This window comes from Styela clava, chromosome 7 (assembly GCF_964204865.1).
Source record: "Styela clava chromosome 7, kaStyClav1.hap1.2, whole genome shotgun sequence".
Classification (NCBI taxonomy): domain Eukaryota; kingdom Metazoa; phylum Chordata; class Ascidiacea; order Stolidobranchia; family Styelidae; genus Styela; species Styela clava.
Window position 1 is genome coordinate 16,093,982 of NC_135256.1, and position 23,338 is coordinate 16,117,319.

At 34.2% G+C, this 23,338-nt stretch overlaps 1 protein-coding gene across 9 annotated transcripts in view; it reads right to left on the reverse strand.

Annotated features, from left to right (window-relative positions):
- Positions 1-8,005: 8,005 nt before the first annotated feature.
- The window catches only part of LOC120327908 (uncharacterized), a 104,154-nt gene continuing 88,821 nt past the window's right edge, over positions 8,006-23,338 (reverse strand). For 8 of the 9 annotated variants that reach the window (XM_078114390.1, XM_078114389.1, XM_078114387.1 and 5 more), the window contains 15 exons: positions 22,162-22,224; positions 20,185-20,412; positions 19,032-19,141; positions 17,812-17,910; positions 16,150-16,348; positions 15,671-15,811; positions 15,166-15,321; positions 14,004-14,173; positions 13,519-13,672; positions 13,021-13,122; positions 12,146-12,237; positions 11,878-11,994; positions 11,419-11,488; positions 10,741-11,004; positions 8,006-10,277 (listed from right to left, as the gene is read on the reverse strand). In XM_078114390.1, the coding sequence (XP_077970516.1) occupies positions 10,143-10,277; positions 10,741-11,004; positions 11,419-11,488; positions 11,878-11,994; positions 12,146-12,237; positions 13,021-13,122; positions 13,519-13,672; positions 14,004-14,173; positions 15,166-15,321; positions 15,671-15,811; positions 16,150-16,348; positions 17,812-17,910; positions 19,032-19,141; positions 20,185-20,412; positions 22,162-22,224 (2,100 nt within the window). In that variant the 3' untranslated portion in view covers positions 8,006-10,142. The remainder of the gene's footprint in view (positions 10,278-10,740; positions 11,005-11,418; positions 11,489-11,877; positions 11,995-12,145; positions 12,238-13,020; positions 13,123-13,518; positions 13,673-14,003; positions 14,174-15,165; positions 15,322-15,670; positions 15,812-16,149; positions 16,349-17,811; positions 17,911-19,031; positions 19,142-20,184; positions 20,413-22,161; positions 22,225-23,338) is intronic. The other variant, XM_039394279.2, reaches the window with a different exon arrangement.

Sequence of the window (23,338 nt, forward strand, 5' to 3'; positions counted from 1 at the left end):
TGCGCTCTGTCAAACAAAGTTACATACAAAATATTGGTTGTAAATTGCAAAACATGATAATGTTGTTGAAATAACTTGGCATTTTACCACCCGTATATCATTCATTGTTGAGAATATTAATAAAGTCATAAAATTTAAAAATCCGTTTCCGTGAAATTTTTGTTGTAGCTGGTTCCAGAGACAGCATGACAACAGGCAAGAGAAGCACGATCGCCTCTTTTAGTTTATGACAGGGTTTCTTAAAAGGGAACCCCGTCCTCCTTGGAGGCCGCTGATCGGTTATCTGGGAGCACGAACAAACAGATGGAAATGCGAATATATAATAACAATGTATTTTTATAGAAGAGAAGAAGAAAAAGTGTTGAGAGTCTTTGGTAGTTTGAAAAGCCTTGGCATGGAACATAAGAATGAACTACATTCTTTCCCAGGGATATATTATAAAATGTAGCAATTTTCTCATTCTTGTTCTCGTGATATCATAATCTTTCACAGCGTCGTCGTGATCATCCCGCTGCATAACAATTCTCGCTAACAAATAATTGACTGTTCTCCACCGGGTGTATATCCACTTGAACCATTGGCGACTGCATTAGCAGGCTTGTATTGTTAACTGCAACAAAAACGGGTATTTCGAAAAATAGTACTCTTTATTTTACGCGTATGTTTCGACAGTATTTCCATATACTGTATATGGGTCGCGACCCAAAGCTGGGCTCAACAAATATCTAAAAGTAATTGATTTTATTTCCTAGTAAATTTGCTGCTTGCGTAGTTTGTGCACCAAGATAGTATTGTAACAGGTTATGGTTCAGGTTCTGCGTCATTATGATGCACAGGTTTGACGAAAAACACTGATACAAATATCGAGCCGTGAAAAAAAAAATTTGCTCAAGGCAGCAAACTCCACACCCATGTAGAAATGATGGGCAATGACCCCAAGATGAATAATCACAAATAAAAAAAACTTTATTTCTGAACTCAAACTTGGGCCAAAAAGGTCCCCTTATCTGCCGGACTACTTTACGTTGGTATCTATTCTCCCGAAATCCAAATTTTCAATCAGCATGTGCATGTTGTGCATGTCTCCTTCCACGAGGACGACGATCATTTTATTTCCGGCACTGAATTGTGAGATTGTTATTTTGAGATTGTTAAACGAGTTATTATTATTATTATTATCATCGGCGACGAGATGCTAAAGATAATAAAGAAGTGATTCCTCAACCGAAATTTTTTGATTGAAAAGCGACATTGGAAAATAGTAAAAAATTAAACTATGGGAAACACCATAAGTTTTGTTTTAGCAGGCTCGCAACAGATCAAAAAATGTTTTTTAGACATTGTGAATCGCAAAATTGACGGCACACATTATGTTGGGTTGGCTTTGAAAATGTTACTGTTTATCGGGAAAAGAGAATCGAAACAAGATGTAATCGGACACATTGTCAAACATTTTTATGACCGCGGCGTTTTAAAATAGTAGTTCTTTTATTTTCAGACAACGGAACAGCAGGTTACATTGAACACAATTAAAATAATAAAGAAAGACATTTTAAATATTCCTGTATCAGCCATGGATTGAATACTTTCCGCATTGTACTCTTCGGGACCCTGAGATTTTTCCGACAGCGATATTTTAAAAATAATCAAAATTCAGTGCCGAATGAATAGCAAAGTTGACAAATCCCAAGGTCAAAAAATTCGAATCCAATTTATTTATGATCGGGTAGTTTGTTTCGTTAGTTATGTAAGCAGATTGCCGTTGTTTTTTAGATCATTAGTGCTTTCATTTTACCGCAAGTGGCGCAAAGGCGAGTTACGATGAAAACAATTAAATTAATATCGCAAGACATAACAAATGCCCGTATCGGCCATAGATTGAATATCTTACGCAAAAAAAAATCATCATCCCCTGAAAAGTCTATTTTAAAAGCCATTTTGACGAGTTGCGCAATAACGGAGCCTGTTTTTATAAGCCGTTACATGGGAATTTTTGGACCCCCCCTTTTTTTGAATGATTCCTGGATAGGCCCCCGTAGAAACTGCTCGTGCTGATTTTTGAGAGCGCTCGTAGGTTTGAATAGGTTAGAGGATATCTGTTTTTTCTTCTGTCAATCTTCATACTTCGGAATAATTAGAATGGGTGAGTTTGAGGTATATGTGGGCTCGTTTTGCACATTATATTCAAGTGTGGATAATGCGTGATGTTTTACGGTACTTATTTCAGCCAACGATTCCTTAGTTTCATCGATATTTACAAGAGAAATTTATATCCATAAAAAAAAAATTTATAGTCTTAATTTCAGCAGGCACAATTGGGCCGGATGAATCACTTCAACGGACCGGATCCGGCCCGGGGGCCGTAATTTGCCCACTCCTGGATTAGCGCATACGTTTGTTGGCTTTCAAAATTTCGTATTCCACGCAATTAAATTTTTTATGGCGCCATAATACATTTAACATAAATGCGAAAGGCCTATAATGACGGCAAAATATAACATTGTTTAAGAGGGGACTCACAAATGGCGTAGCTCAGGGCTAATTCTAGTATCTAGGATGAAGGGTGCTGTCCCCATCGTATTGAGTTTGTGACACCGACGAGTCATTATTTTGTCACCATATGCATGTCCTATTTAGGACCAGAATCAATATATAATCCAGGGTTATGAATCAGATGAAAAAAGCCTTAAACGTGGGCCATTGGAGCAACAGTAATGTGTTTACAAGCACCATAGCATTCAACCACGTATTTACTATATATATATATATATATATAATATTGAATATATAAAATTTTCAAGAGTGTTTGCTTTAGGCTAGTTATTTTTAATTTTTATAGTGTGATTTAAAAAATCTGAGATTTATATAGGTAAGAAAGAGATGTCCCAAAATACGTGCTCTTGATAATTACTATTATCTCTTCATGTTTTGTACACACAGTGTCATACTGCCTGTGCAACACGATTTTACCTGTGTCACATTTAATCGTGTTATTATTTCAACCATGCCTAACGCAAGTATAGTTATTTGCGCCAGTGTGTAGATGTAGACGAACGTTGTGTAACTCGCATAGTAATGCAAACGTTTAATTTTATCCTAGTCAATTGTACCTGAGAACATTTGTACCCGCTAATTTGATGAACAATGTCGTTATGAAATATTTGTCATTTCGAGCATTCGTTTCGTATTATATATAAACCCATCTGTAAACACCCATCCGTTCCCACTAATGTCTAATGGCAATAGGACTAATATACAAAAATACTTGTCCATGGTCAACCGTTTTGAACGCGAACTTGAATTTTTATGCCAGTACAATTAGCCCCCCGTTAATATATTGAATTATAGTTTCCAATTTTATACACACTTTTGAGAAAAAAAAATCTGTGTCATATTGCTTCATTGTTACCTACAGAGGAACACTTCCATCATGTATTCGTGGGGAATTATAACTGTAAACGTAGTCGTGTCTTTTTTCATTTTCCTATTTTGCTATCGTAGCAATGTCCTTTAGAGTAGAACTTAATTTTCTGTCGCCCTACAGCTTACACATACGGTCCGTCGGTTCATCGAATCTTCATTTCGGCCCTAAATGTGCACATGTAAAGGTTTCGTGCGCACCTAAGTCATATTTGTAATGTGCAATTATCTATTTCGGAAATCGGTTAATTAGTGGTAAAGTTTAAAAAACAGAGGATGGTAGGTAGAACTAAACGCCTAAATTTTATTACAAGGAAATAACATATAAATTGAGGACATATATTCAAGTGTTTGTTAAACCGTAATAAAATATTCTGTGTGCTTATATTTAAAATAACAGCCTATAATTTTTTACAGCTATATGATTAACAATTAGTAATGTATTTCAAAAGCACTCGGTTCGGTGGATATATGTGATAACCGATTTTATGTCACGGTACAGAATATCCGATAAAAAATCTTAAACGTCCATTTAAATTTACTGTTCATTTATGTTATGACTGTGAAAACTCCTTTGTAAAATATTTTAGAGTTATGAAAGATTTTGTAACAGCAAACAAAGTATCTTCATTCTCCTTTCTCAAATAATTGTATACCAAATAAATCCACCGTTCCAGATTACAGCCTATTAAAATATTTACATTATGTTCAGGATATAGCGTATGCCTGGGGATATCACTTATTTTCAATGACGGAAGGTTGTGCAAAGTGTCTTGTGCAATGTTTTGTCTTTAACAATTTCGTTTTCAATTTTAATTTGAAGCAGCAATTATAAAAAGAATGATATACAAGTCACGTAGAATGAAAAAAGAAAAAAAATTGGAAATGGAACACAAAAAAACTATATAGAAGGAATGGGTGAACCCTAAAATAGATGAAGATCATTGCTAATGTCACGCTATAAAAAAAAAAACTGTAATTGTTGTTGTTGTATTCAATGTCAACAATTACATATTTAAAATATGAGGCTAACTCTAAAATTCACAAAATCAATAGCCGTGCAAGAATTCTTACGGGGATAATTCTATTGCAAATAATAATTGGCCCAATGGCTTTCTCTGACTCATTACGACCATAGCTTGACGGCACGTGATATAATTTTGGTGCAATAGATTGTAGATTTATTTACGCAAATATTTGTATATTTCAATAACCTAAACACTGCCAAATATATGAGCGCAGTAAATTTGTATTTTTATATCATTGAGTGGGCATGTTGAATTTTGATTTTCATAATGAACATCTTTAATGTAAATTCTTTACACACATATTCGCTTTAAAATAAATTCAATTTTTCGTACCGTATTGATTTCAAATTATTATCACTTGGTTTATTTTATGGGAACCGCTTTCAACATAATAATTTCGTTAGAGTTAAACAAGTCCACCATGTTTTCCATAAACCCGAAGCTCAGCCACGAATAAGTCCTTGCTGCATCGACATGAACTGCTACGATGATGACTCGTAATTTTGGATCGAATTATCAGACAAGAGAGCTGTGCTCAAATATATGGACACATCACAAGGTGTCGCTATTTTTTATTCTGACACATAAAAAACGAATCTCTTGAAGTCCACAGAAATTTTTTAGCCTTCTGGTAAAAAAAACAATCTTTAACCACTCAAAATTTCAAAGCAATTGGTCCAATATTCGAAGAGAAAATCAATTTCATCATGACGAAAGAAACGAGTAATACCAACAAGGACAACAACATAATATTGGAACGATCGTTATGTCCACTGACTTGTCCAATAACAGGCTCAAGTGTAGATCGCTACGGCTACTTACTGGTAGGTATTTGTTTAAGTAAAATTGCACATCAAGTTTCAAGGCTGCCTTTGCTCATAAGAACATTGTTGTTAAATACAGTTTTTTTTTTACTTGTTCGGTTCAAAATGGCTGTATATATTATTTGATTTTTAGAGGTTAAATAGGTTGAAACTAAATCAAGAAAATGGATGGAAAATCTTGCTAATTGCTTCTTATTCGCAATAAACGTCACAAATATCTATGACGTGCCCATACACGCCTTCTTCAAGCTACAGCGCAATGCGTTCGCAAACTTGGTTGGCGTAGGAAGACGCAACCGATAAGCCATTCCGTGAACCATCTCGCGGCGGCGAGAAGTCCAGCAATCCTTGCACATTGTCCCATCAATCATGGGATTTGAAACAGTGCCTCGAACCCAAAATGAATCCGGCTCTGATTCAAACCTGTGTAGATTTCCCCCCAATCCAAGTATATTCTCCATTCTTGTATTAACGCACTTGCTTTGCCAAATTTAGGCGGTGAGAGGGCCCCTGTTACAACTCTTTGGATTGCAGTATAGGCCCGCGATCTATGTTTCATCATTTTTCTGGCATCCGAAATACAGATCACTATAGTAAGAAGATAAAGAAGTTCATGATTCCGAATCTAAAATTTTACAGATGGAAAGTTTTCTTGTCTGTAGTTCAATCTTGTATAAAATCAGGTTTACGCTTCATTTATAAGCTATGATGTCGAGCTTCGTGATGCTGCAATCGCACACCAAGTCGTTGGGGTCTTCGTCCTTCGGGCTTACCTAGAACAGGGGTCACCCAACTACGGTCCGCGTGCCAGATCCGGTCCGTGGCGTCTTTTCATCTTGCCGCAATAACACGAAATAATGCCGAACTTTTTCCAAGGGATGTTTCCCCGGACATCGTCTTCTTTGTTCATTTTGTAACATTGGCCAATCAGCAAGATGCAAAAAGTGACGTAACAATAGAGCCTTTCAGATCCACTCAGATACTTTTGTCACTCGGACAGATTTTCGCGATTTTGAATCCTATTCGTTAGTTTTTGGTCGTGAGTCCGAAATTTAATGAATAATTTATAAATCAAATAAGTCAATCATCATATTGACCTCTTAGGAGTTGTAGTTTAATTGCAGTAATCAAAAATTTTCTAGAAATAGCTGTGATAAAATAGGATAAAATTCTTCACCGGTACGCAGTGTAGGAGTGCGAAGGATGCACTCGTACACTCGTGGCTTGCTTTCGGCGAAACTGCTGCTGTGTTTCTCGTGCTAAAATGAACGTCGGACGTGCATTTTGCGCTAATAGTACAAGTCACGTTAACTTTTATACTGCTTACATGCGGATATTCATGACAGCACTTGTCTTGCTGACAGCTAACCTCAGGATAGTTGTCTAGATATCTTGCTTTTGCTGCAATCAGTTCCCGGCCTACAGGTTCATCCACTGCAATTTTTGATGTATACCACCTCCAATTTAACAGTACACATTTCCTAATATTTACTCATATATTCTCTATTTTAATCAAGATGTGTGAGTACTGCATGAACTGTTATTCTCTCTGCGTTTCACGTCAATTTATGTAAATTGACAGCTTATCCTTGAGAAATTATTTAGAATAGTAACTTGTGAAGTAGAGCGCGTCAAGCTTTTCAGCTGCCCAGGGCGAGTTTTGCTGATGATGATGATGCCCCTTATGCCTAACTTCAAAAATAATTTGGTGGATGAACAAAGACACGAACAAGCCAAATTGCAATATTTAACATTATAGCGATAAAATAGTTGAAAATAAAATATATTATAACTAATATGATCATTGAGATGTCGGTATAGCTTTGTTAGGACAGACGCCAGAGGGCGTATAGTTGGATGGAGATTCAATAGATATTATTTGTTAATAACTGTTATACAAATAAACTTCTGGAGCTGGCACGAGCTAGAATCATTGAGGTATTTCTGATCAGATTGATCTCACCCTTTGTAATAGTGCTGGTGGTATATATCTCACTATTTTTGTAACTCCAGTCATGCGGTGCTAAAGTTTACAAGCCCCCAGCTATTTTGGTGTTGGTCGGATAGTACTCAGAACAATATAACTCCAACAAACTGTTCGGATAGATGTCCTTAATTATGTGCAAGAGGATTCCTGGACGCCGTCGTAGAGTGGTTCACGTAACCGATGGTCGGTTACGGCTTCCGCCACCATCACGTCCATGCATATGAAAACAAATAACCGGATAACTAATCCCATACTCGACATGGACTGATAACCGGACGAGAGTCCGTGGTTCTCCATACGAAAAGCCCGTATTATCGGCTTTCTTCTCCCACGGGATAAATATGTAAATCCTATTCTATCCTTCGCGAGCGGTGTCTCAAAAATCCACTGCCTCCTGAAAGTGCGCTTGTCCCACTATTCTGCGCAAGGGTATTTGTGGGGAAAATATTTGAAGTGAATATTTCGGTCATCAAATACAGTGAAATCGAATCGTACCAAAGCAGAGCCCACGTTAATTTATGCATGCCCCAAATCGTATATTGAAAATTCGAATTTTTTTTCACCTCATATTCTTGACAAATGTACATTGCACTATTATCAAAGGGCGACATAATTGCCAAATTATGGTAGCATTCTTTTAATTAGCTGAATCCAATCCAAATTTAGTTTGTACATTCAGGATTTTATGATACTCTCCCTTCTCAAACGACACCAGTTTACTTGTCCTCACTCATTGACACAATATCATTTCTTTATTATTTCATTTTTATTTTTGTCGATCAAAAATGGCGACACAATATTTACATTCATAAGGAGATACTAAAATAAAGTAGAACGTAAATAACAGTAGTAGAACTAACGAGAAAAATGAAAAAAATTCGAAAACCGTCATATTGTCCATCAATTATTTGTTAGCAAGAATCAGTTACAGAAAATATTTCAATTACGAACTAGGTTTCTGTTTTTATTTCCCTTATCTATAAAAATACACAAGAACAATTTGATTGATATTTTTTTCGCAATAACGTGAAGTTCTAGAATACACAAATCGATACTACTTTACAAGAATAATGCGTGTTTTGAGGTATTAGTAGTACGGTCGAATATGTGTAAAGTGTAGTGGCATTCACGACGTTCCTAATGCTACGCATTCTTCTCGCGTTACCAAATCTCATTTGAAAACGAGTAGCATACTCTATCTAACCCGGAGTGTATAAATTACATTATACCCGCTTTTAGGAAACATAGCCGCATCATATCCGGAATGTCCAAATTCTTTACTGATTAAAAAAAAAATACTTGGATGATAATGACGACTAATGCGATAAACATGTTAATCTTTTCTGTCTTACAGTTTACAATCAAAGACAATTTGAATAAAAGGTTACTTCAATTTCATTTAAGAAAAAGAAGAACTTTTCCATCTGAGTATATTTTTTAAGAATAAATAACAAAGAAAAAAATCACGGACACTGTCACAAATTACCAAGGAAGTACTTCACACGCTTTTAAAGTATATTTAGGACGAACCAATTCCACGGTTTCGGGCTGACGCGGATGTAAAAGGCTATAAAGTTAAGAGCGACAGGATTTTGCATTAAGAACAACTATTTCCGTTGGTGACATATAGTTCACGAAACTGAATCAAATATCTATCTAACATTTTATGAATTCCTCACATATTGGGTAAAACGTTCTCTTTGTGTCCAATTGACAGTGGTTATTAGTATTTCTGTGAACATCGACAAACATGGCAGAAGTTGATGATATTGCATCATCACAAATGTGCAAATACAGAGAATGAAAGAGGACAAATGAGTGACATATGCTGAAAATAGAGACCAAAATGAATGCAGTACAATTTAAAGCTAGAATTATCTTTAACGATATTTGCCAAATATAGGTAGCAGTTTTATTCATTTCTTCTGTCAGTTGCATAATTGAACCGACTCACAAAAACAATCGAATTATGCTATGTAGATGAAAATATTATATATTGAATCTCCCCCATACCCTGTAGAAATAATTGTACTGTATAGTAATTTGAATAATATAATAGGATGAAACTATTGTTTGATCAGGATAATATTCTAATTTCTTGTAGAAAACAACAATAAAGCGATTTAAAAATATAACGGTAGCGAACAAAAAAGTAAAACGGATATAATGATAAGAAAAAAAGAAAAGAAAAAATTTAAGCAAAAAAAGAGCATGTTGATTGTACATAAACTTTTTTATATGGGATGGGAAAATAACTTAGTGCACAAATATTATAGATCGTCAAATTCGTTACACGTATTCGTTTTTAACTGTTTCAATATCACGGCAAGGAAGTTAATTTGCGAAAATATGCGAACTTAACATATTTACGGCTACGGAAACTTCAACATGCGAACGTTGCAGACAAAGTCAGTCCAAAGTATGAGTACGTTGATTTTAAATCCGCAATGATGTCAATTTTGATACTAGTATGCTGCATTCGCGGTATTGGACTTTGAAACGACTCAATCTGCGACACTGTGCAGCAATAATACTGAAGCAATTGTTGACGAGCTACAAATACACAGTGGCGAAAATACGTCAGACAAACAAGATGAGACAGAAATTCTCCATTTTCTTCCACGTAAAATTGTGGATAAATATGAAGTAGAAGAAGCGCTCTGCGCATGCATTTTTGTGTAAATGCGGACGACAAACGTAGTAAAACTGTCCCAGTTCGATGTTTTTCAATTTTTTAACACCGAGTCAACATTAAATAACGCCAAATCATTTTGTAGTGACGACGGTTATCTAAACGCGGAGTGCAGTTACATTTCGGCGCAGTAGCATCGTCTGAGAGCTTTCTCTATCAGTACTAGTTTTTCATCCTTTCTGCCCTTAACGTCATACTAAATGTTCAGCCGTGGTCGGAATGGCGTCTGTGACACCAATTTGGTCCAATTTACGTGACAAATTGTTGACGTCGTTGGGTTGTTTTAAATCCTTTTCCCGAAGTTTTCTCAATTCTTTTTGAAGATTCTAAAAAAGCACAACAATGAATAATGACTTGTATAAATAAATGTAGTATATACATCGTTATGAAGAGAACAATAGCCAAATGTTAAATCAATTAAATGAAAAACTGATGATTTTCAGATGGACACCGCATTATCACACACGCGAGGAATTAATAAATATCTCTAACGATCACCAGTCACCACCAATGATACATGAAGACCAATAATGATTAAGAATATTATCCGATGTATATCAATAATGACATCACGCAAGAATAAGTATTAAATATAATTTTGCCCGATTGGCAGTACTCTCACTACATGGGTGCTCTAAAAAGCTTACTATCTATTCCTATAGGGAAGCTCCATATTCTCCCATGAAAGATGTCATTGAAAAGCCGATTGGGAGCATATTATATTTATCTATTTTGCTATATATTAAACAACGTTTGGCGTTTTAGTGGGGAAAAAACTATAGTACATACCATGTATTCTTGTTGTTGACGGCTCCATTCCTGCTTTTCGGATCGTAATTTTGCAACTTCGTTTCGCAAATGATCGAGTTCTTTACCGGAATGTTTACGATCTATGCAATTTGTTATATGTGTGCGTTGTTGTTGTTGATAATTTTTACCACTTGTTTGTTTATTCTGATTTTGATCGACAGGATGATTGTTGTTTGTTTCAAAGGTGCCAGTTTTTCCGCTTCGTGGCCAGGAATCGGTGTGAGAGGAAGAGGCCATGCTTTCCTATAATATATTAAGAATTATTTAATGAGAATATTTTCAAAATTAGCACAACTTATAAATAATTAAATCTGAAACTAAAACACCAAGCTACATACAAAACTTCGTGTTACCCAATGAATTAATTTTTTATAAATATTGAAACGAGAAATTTTGTAGTGAAAATAATAAAGCATATTTGTTGCTATTGATATATGGTTGATTGGAGTAAAGTGTTTCTAACTTCTGTCTCTTTCTCTTTACCTGTGTGTCCGTGGATTCGTATGAAAGAATACTGTAGCATAATCAAAAAGGCATGGCTTTCTCGAGTGGTTAAAAGGACTTGCATCGCGCTTTAACAAACTTTATTCTGCAAAGCAGAAGTCTTTTGGGCCAATCTCCCCTTTTAAAAATATATTGGTACAGTAGATATCTTACCAGTCCCGTATCTGAATCTAGACTGTTATAGCTTCCACATGAAGGACATGGTGAATGAGCTCGATTTCGTCTGAAAGTGAACATATATAGATATTAAATAAATTGTGGATATTAAATTAATTTGTGCATATGAACATGGTATTGTGACATTTTAGCTACTTTGTGGAGCTCAAGGTAAAGAGAATTAAATTTGGATTCCAATTTATGATTTCCAGCTTAAAAATAGATATTTATCAATATTATTAATTCCTGAATTATGAAAAAGTAAAAAATGATTCGATATTGTGCAAGTGTTCATTACTACTTATATATATATACATTATAAAAATACATATTTGAGACAAACTTCTGTCCACTATTGATATAAATAACTACTTTGCGTCGTAAAAACCCTATAAAATATAAAGAAATAGAGCCACAGAGGGACAGATATAAATACAGATGAAAATTCAATCTTACCTAGTTTTCTTTGGTGATCCACTTAATGATGGATTACTACCTTGTGTTGATCTATAGTCTAACGTTAAATCAGATACATTCCCACTATCATTGCCATGTTGTAAAGAAGATGATTCCCTGTAAAAAATGAAACAGTATAATTTTTTTTATTTTTAGACTATGTTATTCTTGTTATACCTCTGAATACTTCTGCATACAAATGCATAGTAGGAAGTAAACAAGGAAGAAGACATTCGGGTCATTTAACAGTATCGTATAGTTCACTCACCCTTTCTGTCGTTGTCTATCGTTTTCATCAAAAGTTGCGCTTCTTCCTAGGTTTCCGCCCGGTGATTTGCTTTGTTCATTGTTGACTGATGACTGAAATTATTTTAAATAATATTTAAGAATCAAATTATAACGATTAATATTTTATAAGACAATTATTTTATTCTGTGATATTACTCATATTTGATTTTACCAAGACTTGGAGCCCAACGAGTATAACTGTAAAATATCGGTGAATTTACTGATTTTTAAGAGCTTGTATTCATTCAATTACACATAGTAAATGAAATGATGTTACTCGCATCACAACAGTCTTAAATGATTTCGCATTTTGATTTACAGAAAAATCCGTGATTTCCTTTTGCGTTCAACATTTCACGCTTTGTGGCGTAACGTAGAGTACACCATCACGAATAAATTTTTAAGTTTCGTTTCTATGCTAATAGGTTTTGGCCAACGATATGATGATATTTAAAAGACGAAATTAAGATCTTCATTAATTGCTTAATGCATTTAATCATTGAAATCTAAAGCATTATATATATATATAATATATTACATAACATAAAGACTGATTATTGAATTCATAAGCAGAATATTCTAAATTTGAATAAACCACAAAAAAAAATCATAAAATACCAGTTTTACGGTAGGAAATAGCACTTTTGCGTGATTAACTTGTGGTTTTCTGATATATAATGTTGTGAGGTGAAAAGGAATCAGTAACATGAATAAAGAGCCAAGATAAAATAAAGTAAATAATAATAATAGTGGAAATTACGTAAAATAAATGACTTGCACAAGGTAATATCGTATGAAGATTGGTGGTGACGTTAATAAATGAACGGATTAATTAATATAGAAAACGATACTCACGATGCTTGTCTTTGATTCCGACGATGTTGCACCTAGTTTCCTATTCGACATCAAGGGACTGGCATTTTGTTCGATCGATGGGGCCCGGTTTCTTGTGAACCTCTGAAATTTACAAGTTAATGATTCGTTACAGTTACAATAAATATGAGGTTTAGCTATGGGGCTTTCCTGCACACAGTCGAGACATATTCAAAGAACAAATAACCGTTTAAAAAAATTTCCTTTAATTGTAAAGAAAACATTAGGCCAATGTGCACCTAACAAACGTTTACCTATTTTTGAGTATTACACATTATTCGGACTATCTACTAAATTTTACGTTTGCTTCATGACTACAGCTGTGATCGATTACCCAATGCGTTTTGTATTAAAATTATATATTTTAGTGAAAAATCCAGAAAATACGGAAACTTCTGAACCGTAGTGGCGAAATGTTCACGTTCTAAAGACTGGAACAGCCTCAAAACTTGTTTTCTGATATCTATTTAGAAAAATTACCTTGAATGCATCGAAAAATCCATTATTGCTTCCTTCTTTCACAGTATCAGACGATGCACTACTTAGATTATCTGTGGATACAGATGTTTTCATTCCTAACATTGATTCCGTTGAGTTCTGTATTTCGTCGTACAACTGGTCAAGTAACATGGATCTAGTAGAAAAAGAGTAATAGATTTCATTAACATGAGGTACATATTCGATTCAGAAAAGATGCAACCAAGTCAGTAGTAGAAAAGCATTCCTGTGGAAAACAACAATTCGACCTATATCTAAGATCGGATTCCATAAAACGGTCACACAGTAATGAGCAATGCATTCATATATTAATTAGTAATATGATTTTTGAACATGAATTTAATGAAGTACTTTGAATTCACTATGAAAAGTACAATTAAAATACTTACAATTTGGTTACAATACTTACAATAGCTGATCAAAAAATATTCTTGAAATGATTCGAGATAAAAACAACAAAATCCTACCTGGTCCTATATTGAAGTTTAGCAAATTGTTCTGATTTGTAACACGCCCATTCTGCGTTCATCATTTTACAATACAACCATTCTCGGAAGGTATCGTCTTTTGCAAAGATTGCAGGTTCAGGAAGCGAGGGTTCGAATTCCGGCACGTCCTCTCGACACGTGACTGACACCTAAAAAAACAACAGGAAGTATATGTGAATTTGACGTAATTATTCCACGATAGAAAAATTGGGGACAATAGTAACAGGTCAGACGTGAAGGTTCTTCGTTATAACTTGGAGCAATAATATGTAAGCTAAACTTTTATTGCGAACTAAAGAATATCCACCTTCCTTCCTTGAAATTTTATTATCGACTGTATAATGCTTGGCACGGTCGACTATTATTCAATTATTATCCAAGCGAGAAGCAAAAACTAAACTGGGCATTGCCAATAAAATACAGTTTGCATAAAATATATCAAATTGCAATCACTAGCCTCGTAATAAATATATCCACTGGCATACAAATAGCTCCCTCTATAATGAGATTACTTATTTTAAAGAGTATTATACTACAAACTAGGCTTTTGAGGCAATTGAATCATTTTATTGTTAATAACTATACGCATATCACTTTTAGAAATCTCGAATATATCACACAAAAAATTAATGTTAATAATATCACCGGAAATGGTTTTCTAATTTACAATTTCAAAATGACGTCACGTCCAGGATATCGAAAATGAATAACTCCGGTCTGAAGTATTTAACCGGAAAAGGAACATCCCGCAAAACAATTGTAATGTAATACAAATGTACATGTTTGCATACATAAAAATGCATTCTCAGAAATGCGTTAATATTGGGCACCCTGTCTAAAAACGAAATAGACTGACGGTGCAATACTTTCACAACGAAAACTTGACGAAACCAGGAAATTATTAGAACACAAAAGAATGTGACAGTATTCATAGAAAAAGTTTTGTATTATCCTATTCAATTGTTTCTATTCTCTACCGTTAACGGTGTATTCAACGAGGTGTATGTATCACCAATGCAAAAAAATTCATTCTAGAATCCTACATAGAATTTCGATATTGTATATTGACTTTATGTATATCTATAAGTACAATCAAAAATAGCAAGTGTTATTCTTTATAAATTTACGAAAGCATTCCCACCTTATATCGGCATTCTGGTGTGCATGGGTCTATGGCTTGAATGATGATATATGCATGTAGAAAATGTGACGTAATCATATTTGGAACAAATGGAGTTTCACCATCTTGAAAAACAATGGCTACAATGTCGTTTCCAATGTGACGTTTCCTTTGAAGCTGAAGAAAAAGGTTTACTGGTTTGAAACACAATAGATAAACGAATATCGCTGATACGAGGTAAACGAATAACGTCAATATTCAAATTCGATTATCCAAGTTAATTTAAATCGGTCCCCAATTTACTCTATTCGGCCATGCGTGTAGTATATTTAAAAAGTTGGAAAGATGCTTTACGGCCACACGCATAATTAATAACTATGAATCAGTCTACACTTGGGAATAGGTCGGAAATTTTCCGTGTGTGATTGAATCGATAATTTTGCATTGGTATGAGTTGTAATAGCAAATTCCACTTTGTGATAAATATTACTAATAGCAAAAAAATGGTAAAATAAATGAAATTTACCTGTTGACGATCGCCTTCAATGTACGGTAGCATAGTTGAAACGTGGAACATAACTTCTTTATCTGCGTACTTTCCATATACTGATGTATCGCCTGTGTGACCGTGTTGAACGTCCAAGCCTCCTCGGAAACCCTTGAATCCCTAGAAGTACAGAATGAGAAATTTGAAATTTATCAAAAATCCAACTAGCAATTGCTCGTTATGCTGGTCATATAGAAAAGTATGTCTTGCAATTAATTTTCATGTCGAGTTGATATAAATACATTGTTCCGACATAAGATGAATAAAAATTAAACGGTAAAAATGTCGAAATTTATAAATTTCAAAAATCGAGATTCTCCAAACAGATTTGTTTGAATGAAACCAATTTCGAATTTCGTTTAAACTAGATTATATGGATTTATAGTTTATCGGCACAGCGCCTTCGTGACACATTCGACTGAACATTTCCGTTTTTTCATTCGCAAAACTATGCTTACTTGAAGGTCGACAATTTCTCCGATGAATTCTAAAAATTCTTTGAAGGCAGGACTTTCCTCTTGATTGCCAAATACTTCCTCTTCTTTGGCTTGGTTTGGTTTTTGATAAAGAATTCCGAATTTGTTAGCAGAGTTGACCGAATGCTCATCGAATTGCAGAATTGAATTCCACGCGGCCGTAGAAACCACCGGATAGAATCTGAAATGAAAACAAGTATACATTGAAATGGTCAATAGAAAATATTATAAAAAATATATATAACATAAAATAAATAAAATATTATGAATAAAATATAACTGAATCAACAATATATTGAAATGTTTCATATCTTATTTCTCTACAACGGCCTCAAAAAGTAACGAGGGGTGATATGTTTCTTGGATAGAAATGTAGAAATGAAACTTTTATGGTTCAGAATAGCCTATTTAATAATTAAGAATAGGAATGTATATAGGGTCCTAGTCATATTCGAACCATCTCCTCTGTTGAAAGTTATTGGGTGTAACGAGTTCTATTCATATTAACGTTATTATGAATATTCTATTGTTGAGGTAAAAGTAACAATAACAATTGAATAACGGATAGGTTAAGAGTTTACGTTGCTATATTCTACGAAATCCACACTTGAATCGAGTAAACGTGCAAAGCAACGTCACTGGGATATCTATCGTGCAGTTGATTATTACCTTCCTGATGGCAACTAATTTCCTCGCCAATTTAAGTTGAACTCTGTGCTACTCAAGGCGTTAGTTTACTAATAGAACGTTTTTTTTTTTTATACATTCGTGTTAATGTTAACGTGAAGTAAGACTGTCGAAGTAGTGAAATGTAGCAATGTCTAAAATTTCAAAATGTGGTTCAATTTCAATTTTTATTTTTATTTCACTACGGCCAATAGACGCAGGAATTCCATCATTCAAAATTATCGACGCGCAGATTTGGTAACTTGACGGATGACATTCTCTTGTATGAAATTATGGCATTTGGGAAAGAAAATGGATGATGAAATACACCAGAACAAAATTAGAACGACAAACTCGAAAGCAACAGTTAGTATAAAAGTCTAAAGAAGAAGTGTTTCCGCCAAAACTATCGGGTAAAATCGAATATGCCCACGTCTAGTTTACTAAATCCTGTAATCCACTATGGCAGGATTTATGCTACTATATATCAGGAAATATTTGCCGTTAAGAAGTTATTAATCTTTGAAACGGATATCCCGACTTATGAAACCCACTACCAACCCGGGAAGTTCAAAAAGGCAAAGCTGTATTTATTTTCGAGATTGTATATTAATTCCAAAGCGATGGCAATTAATTAACATACGACCATCGTTGGGCAAAATATAATAATGGAAGTGTCGTGTGGAGCATCGAAAGGTCACAATAAACACCACAACAATATTAACAGACAGAATAAATAAAAATAGAAGGTTAGATTAGCTTGCTTTCCTTAGTGAGTCATTATAGTGTTCCTTCCGCCGTTTCGAGATATAATTCATACGTTTGATAAAAAAAAATCTGCACGACAATAGAGCCTAAATCATTACACGAAAACTCAATATTTTATATGAAAAATAGAACAAACAAACAACACGGAATTATTTCAATACTACTATACTCGAAACAAACGGTGACGGAATTTCGGTAACTATCTCTTACCTGTCCACAGTAATGTCCTGAGATATATTTTTAGCCCATGAAACTGGATTTCCACCATCAGCAGATGGGATACGATGTATCCATGAACGGGATCTGCACCTGTCGAGATAAAATGAAAAATATTGAACATAATTGATTGAGAAGTGATAAACAATAACTTTTATTTGAAATATTTATCAGAATGATCGACATTTTTGATAAACTTACAAAAAACAAGATTATTTTTTTTCTTTTAAGCCTTGGATCTAAACTTCACGAAAAGGTAATATTAGTATTACGTATTCTCGTACAGAGAGAGTATAATGCAAATCAGTATGAACCCAATTCACGTAGAACTTTGGACAGCTTTACAAAATCTTATGATTCAGAATAACGCATTTCCGTTTTTGTGGGAACTTTATTCAGGCACATCTTGCTTCGTAGACAATTCTGCAAAATTGCTGACTTTGGGACCGACGGTCATGTACAAAAATCACCGTTGGCCGACGATGTACCCATCGTCAATGGGATCATGAATCATAAATGAATTAATGATGAATTAGGCATACGACTGAATTTATGCAGACAATCGATTAGGCAATTAAATTGTCAAAATATGAGATTTATTATTTTCTCTATACTCGTAGTTGTTGTCGTTATGTACGTATCATACAAGGGCAATGCGCGATGGTACACCAGTATTATATTTTGTGTAAGTGTAAAACCAAATATGAATCATTTAATTTTCATGAATTTTGCATTGAATTAGATCAAATCGATTTGTGAAAAAGTGTGACATACTTAAAAAATATTTTGTACTATTAAAAAAGAGAAAATAATCACACATTTTCTTGATTTCATATATCGAAATCGCAAGTAAGTAAGTGACTCATCTATTACATGTGCTATGACGAATTATAACCCAATTTCGAACTGGATATTTCATGAACACCTCTGGGTATTAAGGGTTAGAACCCATATCAACGCTGGTCACGTGAAACCACATAAAACATCAAGGTATTATTACAAAGAATTAACAATTTTATTAAACGTTTGGCTACTTTAAAACCATAGCAATCGGTCAGACTTAGACAGGTGGTAGTACATTTTTCGCTTAATAGCCTGTTCGACAAGATTTAGTGCAGGTGGGACAAGACCAATGTGGAATAATGCATCTTCGAAGATCTTCCTAAGCATCATACAATCAAGATTTTTTTTATTCTAGTATAAAACTTGCATACCTCAATAATATTCTTGTGTATCCAGACTCCGCGATAGCCGAGTCCTCGTGTTTCACAGACATTACCAGAGGTCCAAGGTGATCGTCGTACGCAAATAAGTTGACATGTTCCTTCGAAGGGAAAAACAAAATTGTTAAATTGTTGAGCAAATTAACAGGCCAGATTAGTTGTGTCATATAAAATAATTGAACTGATGCGGTTGGGCAAAACAAGATATTTATGCATATATGAGCCACATTGGGTTTACCCAATCAGCAAGTGAATAATTTCGCGTGTAATTTGTTGGAAATTGCAAAAACCCGTAGAATTTCAAGTAATTTATGTAAATATATCCCGAAAATTAGTCTTCCATATGTGACAATAAAATATGAAATAAACGCTTAGTTTTTCTTAGATCTATTAACTAGAAAGTGGTACACAGATCATTATACAGTTTGGTGGTTTATGCAAATTAGTAGAAAGGCGTTCTGTGCTTGGATTGAGAATAGACAGCAACTACCATATAAGGTCAACCATGGCGTCTGGATTCTGTATTTAGTCACATGGTGTTCTATATCCGTGCTATGATTACCTAGAAATCAGCACTCTTGACCTCTTTATGTAAACTTATCAAGAGTAGTCAACCAGACAGACATTGTATTAAATTTTGAGGCGCTTCGCGACTATTTGAACAAATTAGATAATATACATTATAAACGAAGAGCTTATTTCAATTCAAACATTCAACACTTTTTCATTTTCAACAATCAATATGTGTATAATCTTTTGTTTTGTCACCTGCATGTTGAAACGAAAGTAAGTAGTTGTGCTATAAATACACTTTCGATCGTTTTTGTCATTTTCATACAAAATTATTTAAATAATATTCGATCTTCAAACATGATTTAACTATTTATAGAAATGGAACTAATTTTTGTCAATTGTAAATTAAAACACATTGCAACACAGCCCATTGTGATGGCGATTACGACTAAAGAAGTTTGCCGGGATTTCATAGCGAGTTTGGCCTGAAATTTTTGTATTTGTGCTAGTATTATTAATTAATTTGAGCCCACGAAGTCGGGCCTGTGTAGGCCCAACGCACTAAGCACCCACTGAACTGGCCGAATAGCAAGTGCTATTACTCCGTTTAAAACTTTATGAAGCAACATACTTTTCCTAAAAAGTGTCTCCTATAAGAGGTAATGATTTCTTCTCTTTCAGTTGTTAATTTATCTGTGTACGGTAACATCGGTTCTTTTGCAACATCCATGTCCAAATGAGGCGAGTCTGGATGAAATCCTTGAGCCCAGTATCCTCCATGAGGCGGAGGGATAACTTGTGGGTAAGGCAGTCCTTTACGTAAGACTTCTTGTATGGAAGGATAAAGGGGAGCTTCCACCTGAAAAATTAAGCGACACGTCGATAAAGATTAGTCTGAACGTGTTTTTAATACAATATTCAGTCCAATCCTCTGTGAAACTGTATTTTTACCAAGAATGACAGGAAATTAAACGTCAAAAATGCCGACAAAACCAGCTATAAAATTCTTTTGCACAAATTTCTCTCAATTCATTTGAATTGACGTCAGGGTTCTATCGTAGTAAACAAGTTTTTCGTTGTAAACTGAATAGCCACAACGGTGTTAAATTGTATAACACCGGAAACCCATCATATTTATATGGAAATGGAAATTTTGCCTCGTGAATGGACTTCGTATTGCTGATGGGGCGGTCATTTCTGACAACTATACATCAAGCATGGGCAAGTATATATGGATTGCGGAGCTCGTAAATATCATCAATCATACTTGATGATTAGTTTTTATATTGATGAGGAAAAACCGAAAATCGATTAATTTCTTTTGATCTGGGGATATTCAGCGAAATTGCTTGAAACGAAATTCGAAACAATATATTTCAGGGTAAAAAGTCGAAACACGAAAGTAGTGTTATTTTTTTAACGGTAACATATTTCATTGAAATCAAGAGAAATCATGTTAATCATAATTTTTCTGTAAAAAACGTTTATATTGGTCAAAATTTAAAGTAATTGCAAGGAAGAATCTTAAACACGGTAACTTTTAGAAATAATTTCGGTTAATTACCGAGGTAAAGTCAATATGCTTATCACACCAAAAATTACGTAAACGAAATATAAAAATAAAACGCTCGATGTGTTTTCACCCAGTCACGATCACAATATCATAATGTACCATATACATGACATTTTATGACATATGCCGTCACAATGCTAATGCTTGAATATTGCGTTGTGACGTGTAATAAACCTGCCGTCACAACGTGGAGAGAAATAATAGAATAAATATAAGGAAATGACGTCAAAGAAAGAATTGAAAATATTGTAGTAATAGCGGAGATGAAGCGTTGACAAAAGCTATGATATTGTTGGTTGCCTTAATATGTTTCATACAAAGTTATAGGCAAGTGTTATGGAACATAGATATGTACGTAATTTCGTACGCATATGCTTTCAAATAAAACGTAGGTTAAATGCGTGAACAATAAAGAATGTCCCTAAGACGACCCAGGAAAATGTTAATATTCAAATCAATCTGAAGTACGCAGCTTGTAAACAATAAGGACTGTGATTTATTTTGTTGGTAGTATTTTCAAACGACTTTCAAGATGTTGGACCAAATGATAATGTTTTGGAATTTGGTTCTCATGGTACATGATTACAATATTAAATATCGTTGTTTAATAACATATTGAACAATATGAATAATATTTTGTTTTTATCGAGCAAATTTAGAACATACAACTTTTGAGTACACATTTCTGTCATAATTTTTATTCCATACATATTGACTTGTATTTTCAAGCATGTTGTAGGATTAACACAAAAGTTTGTTGACCATTGACACAAGTGCGGAGTGTGTATCGTGCCGTTACCTTCAGCTCGTGCCTTAGACGATATTATGACGCCACATTTTCGTTTTATGATGCCATATCTTTAAATCGCGACAACACGTTTCAACGTCATACGCCGAAACAAATTTCCCGTCCTGAGTAAACTACAAATTTGGGTTCAAAGTTTATTCATTTTTTATTAGATATATATCATATTATGTTTCTGATCAAACGTGTAACATACATAATCATTACAAACATATTACAAAGTGACCAACCTGTTTTTCCACAGGTACAGCAGGCATGTGAAGGGAACATCTTTGTTCATCAAGTCTGGTTCCCTATAAATACACAACAAATATACAACACGTCACACAACAAGTGAGATACGTAGCATAATAATATGTTATTGGGCAAATCAGTGTTAAGCAACATCACCAAAAATACAAATAACACTACACGAAAATATATAGTGTTCACCATGGTGATTTCACTTAATAAATTTACAATCAAAATTCTAACATTTTGGAATATATATTTCAAAAGAAAGTCAAAACAAATTTTGAAATAGAATAGGAACACCATTCATTTTCGTGTGGAATTATAAACCAAATGTATGATAATATCCTACAATAGATTGTGATCCCAGCATGCATTTCATCACGTATTAGCAATTGAAAGCAAAATCAAAACAATCGCGAAAAATGAACCCATGCATCCGGTTTTTCAAACTGCGGTTTCTCGCAACAAAAGTTTCAATTATTAACCAGTGCTGTAGGGAAATCCACCTATAGTCGAATTCAGTTTGATTTTGTTTACACATATAACATATGATCAAAACAAAATAAAGTCTTCTAGTGGAAATTTCGCCTTTTACCAGCCTTGGTCAATAAATGTACATTAAACCAATTCAATCATCATAATAATCTTACTCAATATTGACGTGGAGGAATTAATTTCAAGACTAATAATTTTTTAATTCTGATCCTAATGCGTTTCTTAATTAGATTATCTATGCAGCATATTGGTTATTAAAGCATTATCAAATGGAAACACAGTCGGGTTGATATACACGCATGCTAATAATTACAGCAAAATGTATCCAGAAAAAATTCAGAAAAAGTTCAGTAATGATGTCTTGAATATATATGTAATTTTGCAAAATCAAAATGTATTGTTCAAAAACAAAAAACACTATATCGAAAGTCAGAAAGAAAATGAACTTTAAAAATTCATTAAATTTCCCATAAGGATTGAATGAACAAAAGTAACCGAATGCAAAAGATGAAAACGTGTAAATTTGTCTGCGCGGCGGAAAATATCGTCCTCCATCATTACAAACAGTTACATATAGAGATGGATACATAGTCTCAATCGTAATTTGAATGGCCTCCTCCGCAGAGGGCTATTGACTTGCCAAGTAGACAGCGGGCTTGATTCTAAGGGCAGATACGC